The following is an 11,354-nucleotide window of genomic DNA, read 5'->3' as shown; positions in this document are numbered from 1 at the left end:
TCACTATGGCCTCAGATTTGATGATTGGCCTCCATCTGCAAATATATATTTAACCTTGAGTTTCAGTTTCACAACCACTTGTCCCACTCACTTATGTAGTTTTTTTGGTTGCTGTTCAAATATTTTTTAGAGAATGTATTAGAACAATGTAAACAATAAAGTATTTCATTTCGATTAAAAGTAAATAACTAGCCACATAACCTTCGAAAGATTGTGAATAATCCCAACAATAAACATATGAGTAATAATTTAAAAATTCAATAGAAAATCACGTTAGTTTATAATGAAATAAGAAAAATTGTATACCTTACATAAAAGAAATAATAATATAACTTACATAAAAAGAAAAATGATATTGTAACTAATATAAAAGAAAAATATATCATCACTTACGTAAAGAAAAATGTTGCATCAAATTTATCGAAGAAGTGTTTCACCGAAGAAGATTCTCAAAAATGAAAAATGGAGTAGTTTGTTGGATCTAAATTGAAGAAGTTTTAAAAGAGGTGGAGGAGAGGAGGAATATGTGTTGATGAAGACGTGAATGAAGAAAGGGGAGTTAAAAAAATGAAGAAGATGCATGTATAAAAAACATGATTTTGAATACATTGGATATCATAGTCCTCAATGTCACATTAGCGTCAGGAATCTCATCGAGCATTAACTCAGTGTTAGTGCCATTTGCAGTGTTTTTTTTTTTAATTCAACTTCTCAAGAATACGTCTCCTTAAGAGACGCACTTTGAGATTTTTTTTAACCATCTCGTCAGAATGCATCTCTTTCGCTCTCCTGCCTCCGTGGTATTTCAAAAAGACAAAAAAATCACTCATTCTTCTTAAATTTTTCTCAAAACTATTCTTTTTACTTCATTTATTTCAATAAGTACCTTTAGTTTTTCAATCAACCCTTAAAAAGTCTTGCCAAAAGAGGAGAGAACACATACCAAGTGAAAGAAAAAAAGTAAAAACCAATAATGAATTGAATTTGTTACACTACAACACACAACTGTTTAGTTCTAGAAATAAATTTATTTTTTTAACATAAGAAATAAATTTATTGAATTTACAAAATTGTTCAAAATTAAACTCATCATTCAAACCTTCTAAACTCTAAAACACCCCTTTTTTCTTCTAAACTTAGAACGTTATTTTAATTAAATCCAACCACTAATCATTAACAAAAGCAACCATTAATAAAGTTATAAAGTATATGATTTATTTCTTTTAAAGGAACATAACTCAACCGACCTAAAATATATACACTCAATCAAAAGATATTAATTCGATCTCCTCTACCTCTATGTTAATTATGAAAATGATTTAATTACAATAATTTCATGTCACCACAGTTCAAGTATACATGTAATGTTTCTCTTAAAGATTCAAATTTTCATACCATACATTTGTTCTAGGTAGTTTTGCAATTTTAAAAATGATTAAAATAGAAAGTTCACAAACAATATTTTTCAATCATGGTCATTACATATTTTCCTTTAAAATCTACCTACCAGATAAGAAAAATTTTAAGATTGGCACACCAAAATAGAATTTTAATAATTTTTTTTTTAAATAAGGAATTTTGATATTAAAAACTTTAACCTAAGAAAGATTTAGATATTAATACATAATTAGAAAATAATCCCCACAAAGGACAAATCCAATGCCCAACGGTCAACGGGCTTACGCACCACCTCGATTTTCAACGAAATACAAAATTAAACAAAGGTCATTTTCTTAATTTAAAAAATAAAAAACAAATCTGTAAGAACAGTACCTTAATTTTTACCGTCGGTATATTTAATGCTATTCAAACTTTCGTCTTCAGGGCCACCCTTTGGCGGTTTCTTCATCGGGTGTCAGATTCTTTTTCTATTCATTTGCTCATTCTTTATATAATGGCTGAGATTTTTGTATCTGGGTTTGCCAGCAAAAGCCCAGAATCGCACGATGTTATTTAATTGCAACTCTGTCACAAAGAAATCTCGATCTGTCGTTGAATTTTTCTACTTGGCGTCTTCTAATTCCGACCCTCTGGTTCGGGTACTTCTTCTTTGTTCCTGTACTCTTCCATTTTCGAGTTCTGAAATCAATGGTATATTCTGGTCAACTCACACTGGTAATTGTGAAGAATTGGTATATGGGGTAGTGAAAATATTTGGGGATTGATTTTGTTAGTGTATTTCATTAATTGGGTCTTGATTTTTATGGCTTGTGTAAGGTTTATTTCATGGCAGAAATTAGATTTTGATGTTTGTTTTCTCTTGTGGGTAGAAAGATATATGATACCTACAGCTGCACTTTGAAGTTCATGGTATTGGACTTTGGAATAGGGGTTTAATCCTGTTTTGCTGGTTTTTCTTTTCTTTTAGGTACTTGGGAACTTGACTCAGGGTGGAAAGGTTGCTTTGATTTCATGTAAATTGTACAGACACTGTTAGGAGGAGACTGAGATCATGGCATTTGCTCAGAAATGGAATTGCTCATGGTCTCTTGGGGCATCAATTGCTTCTATAATTGGATTGATTACTGTGGTTCATTTGTTCTTCTTTCCTTTGGTGCCTTCTTTGGATAACTTAAGGCGATTTCCAAACTCTGGTTTTGCTGTTAATTTGTCTACTGAAGCCTATAATAACCATGCCAAAGAAGATCCAGGTCCATCCATTGATTTGAATCATAAGTTTCCTCCCGATTCTCACCATGCAGTTGTTTATCATGGTGCACCATGGAAGTCTCATATCGGCCGGTGGCTTTCTGGTTGTGATGCCAATACTAACGAACTCCAGATTGTTGAGGTAGTGAAAAATTGAGAAAAGTTACCTCTATAATTCACCCTCTGGTTTTGCTTAACATGCTTTTTGTTTCATTGTTTAATTCAACATTCTTTTCAAATGGGGATGATAGGCAAAATGTAACACCAACTTCTTCATTTTTCTCTTAAACTAGGTTTCAAATAATATCTAATGGTAACTGCTCGCTTGCTGCATAACTAAGTTTCTTTACAGATTTTTATGGAAAGTTATTTGACTTCTGCTGTCAGCTGTGTGACATTGATCTCTTTGTAACTAAATAAATCTCTTCTGGCAGTTAGTTGGTGGCAGTGGTTGCAAAAATGACTGTAGTGGGCAAGGTGTTTGTAATTATGAATTGGGACAATGTCGGTGCTTTCATGGATATAGTGGTTAGTTTTATATCTGCCTTTTCTCTATTTCATGGATATTCATCAGTTTTCTTGAGAATCTGCAAGAGTGATAGTCAAAATTTTTTTGAGACTTTTCTTCTTATGCACAGTTTCAGAATATTGACATTAAGTGTCATGAGATGTATTTAATCTATTCTTTTAACAAACAAGAAGAAGAATACAACTTTGGTTTGGGCTCAAGTTTGATTGAACTGTGTCTTTTGATTGAATTTCCATCAGTAATTTGACTTATTATCTTCATTCGTGCACAAACTGCTATTGCAACAGGTGAAGGATGCTCTGAGAAGGTGCATTTAGAATGCAACCATCCTGGTTCAGAAGGGGAACCATATGGGCCATGGATTGTCTCAATTTGCCCTGCTTATTGTGACACAACAAGAGCGATGTGTTTTTGTGGGGAGGGCACAAAATATCCAAATCGTCCAGTAGCTGAGGCATGTGGTTTTCAAATGAGGTAACAATAGCCATATTCTTGAACTGAAATGTGTCTTCTTTTAGATGAATATTTTTTGCTTTATTTGATGATGTCGTGGTGTCTGCTTTAGGCCATCCTCTGAACCAAATGCTCCGAAAATTACTGATTGGACAAAAGCTGATTTGGATAGTATTTTCACCACGAATGGAAGCAAACCAGGATGGTGCAATGTAGACCCAGCTGAAGCATATGCTTCAAAGGTGCAATTTAAAGAAGAATGTGACTGCAAATTTGACTGTTCACTCGGGCGGTTCTGTGAAATACCTGTATCTTGCACCTGTATCAATCAATGCTCTGGACATGGGCATTGTATGGGGGGGTTTTGTCAGGTAATTTCCTATGTATTGACTTCTATTTTGTTGTACGTGTTTAATATTTTTCTTTTCCTTTTTCTTTTTTTTTTTTTGGGGGGGGTGTTCAACGTCTTCCTCTTTATGTTCTGTTTTTTTGTTTTTTTGTTTTTTTTTAATTGTTATTATTATTATTATTATTATTTTTTAAAGTATTGTTATTGGTATTATTATCATTAATTTATTTTTCCCTATTTCTATGTTAGATGAGGAACTTGGGAGAATCACATTGAAACTATCTGAAACTCTAAAGGGACGTTTGAAGCAAGAAGTTGGTTATTATAGTCGTAATTTATTATAGTTGAGTTATAATAGTTTGTGTTTGGGGTGTTGATTATTTTAGTTTGGGTAATAATAGTATGTGTTTGAGGTATAAACTATTTTAGTTTGAGAAGGAAATAATAAACACTTTAGTAAAGAATAAAAAAATGATGAATGTAAAATAGTAAAAACTGTAGTAAATAGTAAATACTGCAGTAAATAGAGGTTTTGAAATAATGTTGATTGTAGCTAATTGAGGGTTTTGAAATAGTATTTACTGCAGTAAGAGGTGATCATTATAGTCTTAAGATAGTTCTTGCCCCAAATATCCCCTAACAACTTGGATACATGTAAAGTTTCACGAACATTTAGGAAGAGTATTTTAAAACACTACATCTGATTATAATAGAGTACCCAGCTACTAGCTTTGGATTAATGGAAATTGTACTTTTAAGTTTAAATAGGACTACCCAACTTCTCCATTTAGTTCCAAACCCTTGGAGAATGATCTCTATCAAATAGGTCTATTGTACTTTGTTCCAAGGTACTTACAAATTCTCATTGTCTATAAGTTTAGATAGGACTACCCAACTCCTCCATTTAGCTTAATCATCTCTATCAATACGACTATTCTACTTTGTTCCAAGGACATACTTGATTCGTAACTCACGTGAACATGCTTAGGACAATAGTTAATCCAAATGTTGTTACAAGCCACTGATAAATTTTATATTTATTCTTGAAAACAATTGAATTGCCATTTCATGTGAGCCAGTTCTTATATCCATCTATCTTAGAGAAAATAGTTGTAGTTGTAGTGTCGTCATGCATATATGGATGTAGAAATCCATACATTGAAACTTATTAGATGATTTTCATGAAAACTTATGAACATCTTGGGGTTAAAAGGAATTATAACAAATTCCTCCTAATTTTCTAGAGGGAAGTCCATTAATATTATTAACGTTATTATTATCTGTGGATAATCTATCACTTCTCATGTCGAAGCTAAATTTGGCATGTATTGCAGTGTAACAAGGGCTGGTATGGAGTTGATTGCAGTGTTCCATCTGTTCAAACATCCGTGAGGGAATGGCCTCAATGGCTACTACCGGCTCGAATTGATGTACCTGATCGTTTGCATATTACTGAAAGAAGTTTTTATCTTAAGCCTATGGTGAATAAAAAAAGGCCCTTGATATATATTTATGATTTGCCCCCAGGTTTTAACAGCCAACTACTTCAGGTCTGGATGAGAAATTTTCTATCTCTAGTCATATTCCTTAAACAAACTTCATATGAAGTATTGATTTTGTATTGCAGGGGCGTCACTGGAAGTTTGAGTGTGTTAACAGAATCTACGATCATAGGAATGCAACAATGTGGACAGAGGATTTGTATGGTGCTGAGGTATGAATTCTTAAATAAGAAGTTTTGGGTCACGTGGTGAGTTAATATGGTTGTCGGAGTTACTGTTCTTATGTTCAAACCTTTGCGATATCATTTTTTCCTCGGTTCAATATTGATAATTCACTTGTTAGGTCTCACATGGTTTACTTGAACTTTTGAAATTATGGGTTATTTAATGCTTGAACATAGCCCAACCTAGTCATCCTTTAGGATACGTTATAACAAAGTTTTTGTGCTTATCTCCTTGTAGATGGCTTTCTATGAAAGCATCTTAGCTAGTCCACATCGAACGTTGAATGGTGAAGAAGCAGATTTTTTTTTTGTACCAGTTCTTGATTCATGCATCATAACTCGGGCTGATGATGCTCCTCACTTGAGTTTGAAGGTAGACATGTACGAATATCTATTGCAGATCTGTTTAGCATATCACTATTTGGTTTATGTCTATGTATGACCTGAATAAACTGCTGAGGAGTGAAGTAGTCTGGTCAAACGCTTTGAAACTTCATGGAAATTTAGGTCCTATTATCTGCCATTGTTCTTGGTCTTTTTCCTCTAAAACCATGAAACAGTAAATATTTAATTTATTAATGAAGGTGATGAAATAGAATACCAGACGTGATGGCTTGGGGCTACCCTGTCTGGTGAATGTATAGGTACAAGCGAGAATGATAAAGTTGTTACAAAAATGTCAGTTCTTTACCATCAAGAAATGAGAAACATGTTTGGTATCATTATCCACCACATCCAACTTAAGATTTATAATTCTATTTGCTGTTAGTTCCTCATCTAGCTTTGATCAGAGCCGATAGGTGTCGACCCAGCATATTTCTTCACAAGCCCTGTTTTTGTAGAAAAAAGAAATGGAACAGAAACATAAATATTGTTCTGGATAATACAGAAAATACAGTCACGAATCAATTACTCTTAAAGTAATGATATCATTGAGTTGAGGAAAGTAGTTTGATGCCCAAAGAGCATTTATTTTTCAGGACTACATGGGCTTGAGGAGCTTTCTAACACTGGATTTCTACAAGAAGGCACATGATCACATTGTTGAGCAGTATCCTTACTGGAATCGTTCATCTGGACGAGATCATATATGGGTGCGTGTTTGGTGTGTGAGTGTGTGTTTTTCTGCGCATATAGAACTTATCTTCTAATGGGTAAGCATTTGTTTATACTAATTTATCAATTTTATGTCTGAAGGCAGTTCTTTTCATGGGATGAAGGTGCTTGCTATGCCCCCAAGGAGATATGGAACAGCATGATGTTGGTTCACTGGGGTAACACAAACTCTAAGCATAACCATTCAACCACAGCTTATTGGGGGGACAATTGGGATCAAATACCTTCTGGCAGAAGAGGAAATCATCCTTGCTTTGACCCCGAGAAAGATCTCGTGGTTCCTGCATGGAAACGTCCTGATGGGAGTAGAATGAGCAAAAAACTTTGGGCTAGGTACAGTTCATTGATTCTTCTAAATATCTAAGTCTTTTCTCTGGACGTTTTTGCTTCAGTAAAAAAGCTGAGTTAGTATAAATTCTTAACTCAATAATCTGCAGACCACGTGAAGAGCGAAAGATTTTCTTCTTTTTCAATGGAAATCTTGGACCAGCATACGAAAAGGGAAGACCAGAGTCCACGTGAGATATATTATAGTTATTTCCAATATTGAATTTATTCCTTTGGAATATGGGGAGAATTTTCCTACTGTGCACCAACAGAAATATTTTCTTTAAAATTGTGATATTTGAAGGACTACAAAAAAGGAAACCTCTTTGGTGCTTTGATGTAAAAAAGGACAACGTTGCAAGTTGCAATTCACCGTTAAAAGTTCTTTGGGGATTGAGCTGCCAAGAATTGGATATTTTCAAATTTTCCCAAATGACCTAATGAAAGCTTGGTTTGTATGCAGGTATAGTATGGGTATTAGACAAAAAGTAGCAGAAGAATTCGGTTCAAGCCCGAACAAGGAAGGAAAGCTTGGGAAACAACATGCAGAAGATGTTATTGTTACCCCATTACGTTCCGAAAATTATCATGAAGATTTAGCTAGTTCTGTTTTCTGTGGTGTGATGCCTGGTGATGGTTGGAGTGGGCGTATGGAAGATAGTATTTTGCAAGGATGCATTCCTGTCATCATTCAGGTAACTTGCATCTAATATTTCTTCTGATGTGGAATCAGACATTGAGGTCTATTTAGTCATGTCGTAGTGATTATTATTCATTCCAAGTTTTTTTAGACGCTCATATACCAAAATAACTAATATGCTAGAAACTGGGCTGGAAACATCAAATGTGGCTTGTGGTCTCATGTACAAATATTTATTGCAGATATGTTTGTTGCATATATATGGTTTATGTCCATGCTTGACTTGAATGTTTTCCATCTTTATAAACTACTAAAGTATATTGTCTGGTCAAGTTATTTGAAACTATTACATGGAATTGTAGGTCCTTTTATTTGCCACTTTGAAATTATTATATTTCATGTGGTTGACTTTGCTTGTTTTCTTTTTTCTTTATTATATTTCATCAATTCTCTTTCTCTTTCTTCTCTTCAAATGTGTACAACCATGTTTTATGACTCCTTTTCTCTTCTCTATTTTGCAGGATGGAATTTTCCTTCCATATGAAAATGTGCTCAACTACGAGAGTTTTGCTGTTCGAATAGGAGAAGATGATATTCCAAATTTAATCAACATTCTTAGGGTAAAGTTCTTAATTTAACTTATGAATGAAGTTGTAACACTGAAGAAATGTCAGATCATCTTGCTTACGAATCTTGATTCTATAGGGATTTAACGAATCGGAAATCGAATTCAAACTGTCAAATGTGCGGAAAATCTGGCAGAGATTCATGTATCGTGAAGCTGTGATGTTGGAAGCTCAGAGACAGAAAGCCGTTTACGGTTTTCAGGAGGATTGGGCTGATGAATATTCTCAATTAATTGATGATGATGCTGTGGCTACAATTTTACAGGTAATTCTTATTTTTCTTCTGATAAACGATAAAAGCTTTAGTAATTAAATGTTGGGTATATAATATGCCTGTGGTTTCAGGCCATATGTTTTGTATTTTGTCTAAATAAAGGGAAGGGATAAGTTTGAAATGAATGAGAAAACAATCAACATTCAGAAAACAGAGGATCTTGAAGACAATTCAAAATTCAGAAGAACCCTGCAGGAGGGCCTTTTAACAGCTAGAAAAAGCCAGGCCGGCTTACAAAAAGTTGAAATGGACAACTATATAACGAGTTGCTGGCTAAAAGAGTATACACACGCCTCTATCTGGTGTCTAGATGGAGCAGAGTTGAAAACCTTTGAAATTATGCTTATATTCCATGAGTCTATCATTCATCTCTCTCTATATATAGGAAAAATGATCTTATCTTAAACTATATATAAGCCCTCCTCTTCGGGACTTATATTAGGAAGACTTCTAAAATTCCTCTTTTGTTTGAGGTGTTTGGAAGTCATAGGACATTACTATCAGACCCCTTCTCAGAGACTTTCTTGATAGCTTCCTCTCAGTATCCTAAGGGAACAGACTGAACAGAGAAAAAAAGGGAAATCTTACCCCTTCTTTCCAACTTGATCTCTTCTGATTAAACTCCATGCTAAAACTTTCTTTCAATCTCTCGTTGATGAACTGGGTATCACCATCCTGTCATCTGAAGAACCAATGAAAGAAAAAAGACGAAAAATAATATTACATAAAGACTTAAACTTTATTTCTCGAATTCTAGTAATATAGTTGTCGATTTATTGGTATCAAAACATGTGCGAAAGAATAAGAGGGACTTTGAGCCAATGGTTAAAATATTGATGTAGATATCGATATCAAGATTTCAATTTTATGGATATATCGATAAAATATTGATATTGATGGATATTTCTATAAGTCAAAAAGTTTGGAAATTTTGTTTAGATTAATAATTAAGTTGTTTTTATTCTCAAACTAAGTTACAACTTTTGTAATAAGTATTTATGTTCATATTGGATTAAAAATAGACTGTCATCTCGTAAGATTAGCCAAAGTGTAAATAACTTGAAAAGATATTCAGGGCCAGTAATGTGGTTTTTCCTGTTACCTGATAGACTTGATATTACAATGCTATAAATACACCTATGGAATGGCGCTAGTCAACACTACAGTTGTTGAAGTCTGAGATTGCTCATACGTCTTATCTATCCAGTTTGTGGCTGATGTGGAATTTTTTATCTACTATTGCAGATTATATAATTTGTATATTGTTTACCTTTTGCAGCTCATATGAGCTTATTTCTTGATCTTAAATTTTCTACTGGATTATCATACAGCTTCCACCTATAGTTGACATTATTTGGCTTGTAACTATTGTTGTCTGGATTAGGTTCTACATTACAAGTTGCATAATGATCCTTGGAGGCGTCATGTTCAGTCGAAGAACCAGTCCGGGTTACCCCAGGAATGTCTAATAAAAAACAACTGAAAAGCTAGTCCTACATACTTTCAATTCTCAAATATGTCGCTGCATTCATCATGATGTTAAAGAAGATGGCGAGATGGCAGCTTATTTTTTGCTTGCAGGTGTCCCCGATCTAGAAGATGACTGTGCACAGTAACTCGAGTAGACTGCATCATCGTCTTTGATACTGCCCAGAGAGCTCACATCTCTTTTCGAACTTCTGATAAATTTTTTAATCAAATGTGAACCACAGAGAATAATATGATTTTGTACCATCATTCACATCCCCACCCACAATATATTCATTGTTTTTTTTTTTTTTTTTATTTGTTTTGTTTTGTAGCAGGTTGTTATATTTTTTTTAGTAAGAATGATCAAGAAATGCAATAGAAGTTCTTGCTCTATTTTATGGCATTTGATTTCATTGATGGCCTCTAAAAATTGTAAATCTTCATCCAAAGAAGAAAGAAAAAGTAAAGTGGGGGGAGCGGGCGGGCGAATGATCTTGTTAATAAAAAATGTGAATAACGGTATGCCAGCAACCTAACTCAACTAACAAGGTATTTGGAAAAATATTAAATTTTTCATCATACAAAATTAGCACCATTTTTTAAAATTCGTTTAAACAGTTTTTGTCTGTCCATCTCGGACAAGATCGACTGGAGATTTAGTTAAAAAATTATTTTTTCCTAACTTATGAATTGCTTTGAACCTTCTTGGTATATCTCGAGCATATTGAATACAAATTTTTTTCAAATATTAGGTAGAAATCTTATACCAAATCTTATATATTTTCAAATTTTTATCAAATATTATATCCAATTCTTACGTAATTTTTTAAATTTGTAGCCCAATTTCTAATTTCCGATTCAATTTACCAATTATTCAAATGAATTTTTAGATGGACTTTAGTGATTGCATTTTGATTTTTAAATTTTTGGAAAAATTCTTTTGTTAAAAAAAATAGTTAAGATATGGAAAATATATAAAATCTCGGTATTAATCTTGGACATATTAGCAGCGAGATTGGTGAATTATCGGATAGATTAATAACGAGATTTTTGCAAAATTTATTCTTTTCTAAAATTTAAAAATAAAAATGCAATCCTCCATTTTGAAAAAAAATCATTAGTAAATTCATTTGGAAATTTAGAAATTCATATAATTGTGAAAAGAAAAGTTGGCCTAAGTTTTAAAAAATTATGT

The 11,354-nt window shown here is 33.3% G+C and overlaps 1 protein-coding gene across 3 annotated transcripts; it reads left to right on the top strand.

The window, feature by feature from the left end:
- The first annotated feature begins 1,842 nt into the window (after positions 1–1,842).
- On the top strand, positions 1,843–10,572 carry LOC120091382. Of its 3 annotated transcripts, none has more exons than XM_039049383.1 (15): positions 1,843–2,039; positions 2,369–2,791; positions 3,084–3,177; positions 3,466–3,652; positions 3,744–4,002; positions 5,315–5,530; positions 5,608–5,694; positions 5,945–6,079; positions 6,687–6,800; positions 6,908–7,155; positions 7,260–7,340; positions 7,613–7,844; positions 8,311–8,409; positions 8,495–8,680; positions 10,074–10,572. In XM_039049383.1, exons 2-15 carry the CDS (start codon positions 2,453–2,455, stop codon positions 10,170–10,172), a joined length of 2,376 nt encoding a protein of 791 aa, XP_038905311.1. In that variant the 5' UTR covers positions 1,843–2,039; positions 2,369–2,452; the 3' UTR covers positions 10,173–10,572. The 3 variants fall into 3 exon arrangements, with proteins under 3 accessions (XP_038905311.1, XP_038905313.1, XP_038905314.1); XM_039049385.1 differs by having other exon boundaries at positions 1,843–2,115; XM_039049386.1 differs by lacking the exon at positions 1,843–2,039 and adding an exon at positions 2,077–2,091.
- Positions 10,573–11,354: the final 782 nt, after the last annotated feature.

Source organism: Benincasa hispida, chromosome 11 (genome assembly GCF_009727055.1).
Source record: "Benincasa hispida cultivar B227 chromosome 11, ASM972705v1, whole genome shotgun sequence".
Classification (NCBI taxonomy): Eukaryota; Viridiplantae; Streptophyta; class Magnoliopsida; order Cucurbitales; family Cucurbitaceae; genus Benincasa; species Benincasa hispida.
Note: the sequence above shows the minus strand (reverse complement) of the source record. Positions and strands in the feature narration are given on the sequence as shown.

Excerpts from the sequence above, each read along its gene's own strand:
- LOC120091382 (XM_039049383.1), top strand. The coding sequence starts at position 2,453 with ATGGCATTTGCTCAGAAATGGAATTGCTCATGGTCTCTTGGGGCATCA. Across the intron at positions 6,801-6,907 it reads CTGGACGAGATCATATATGG|TTCTTTTCATGGGATGAAGG; the intron begins GTGCGTGTTTGG and ends GTCTGAAGGCAG. Across the intron at positions 8,410-8,494 it reads ATTTAATCAACATTCTTAGG|GGATTTAACGAATCGGAAAT; the intron begins GTAAAGTTCTTA and ends TTGATTCTATAG.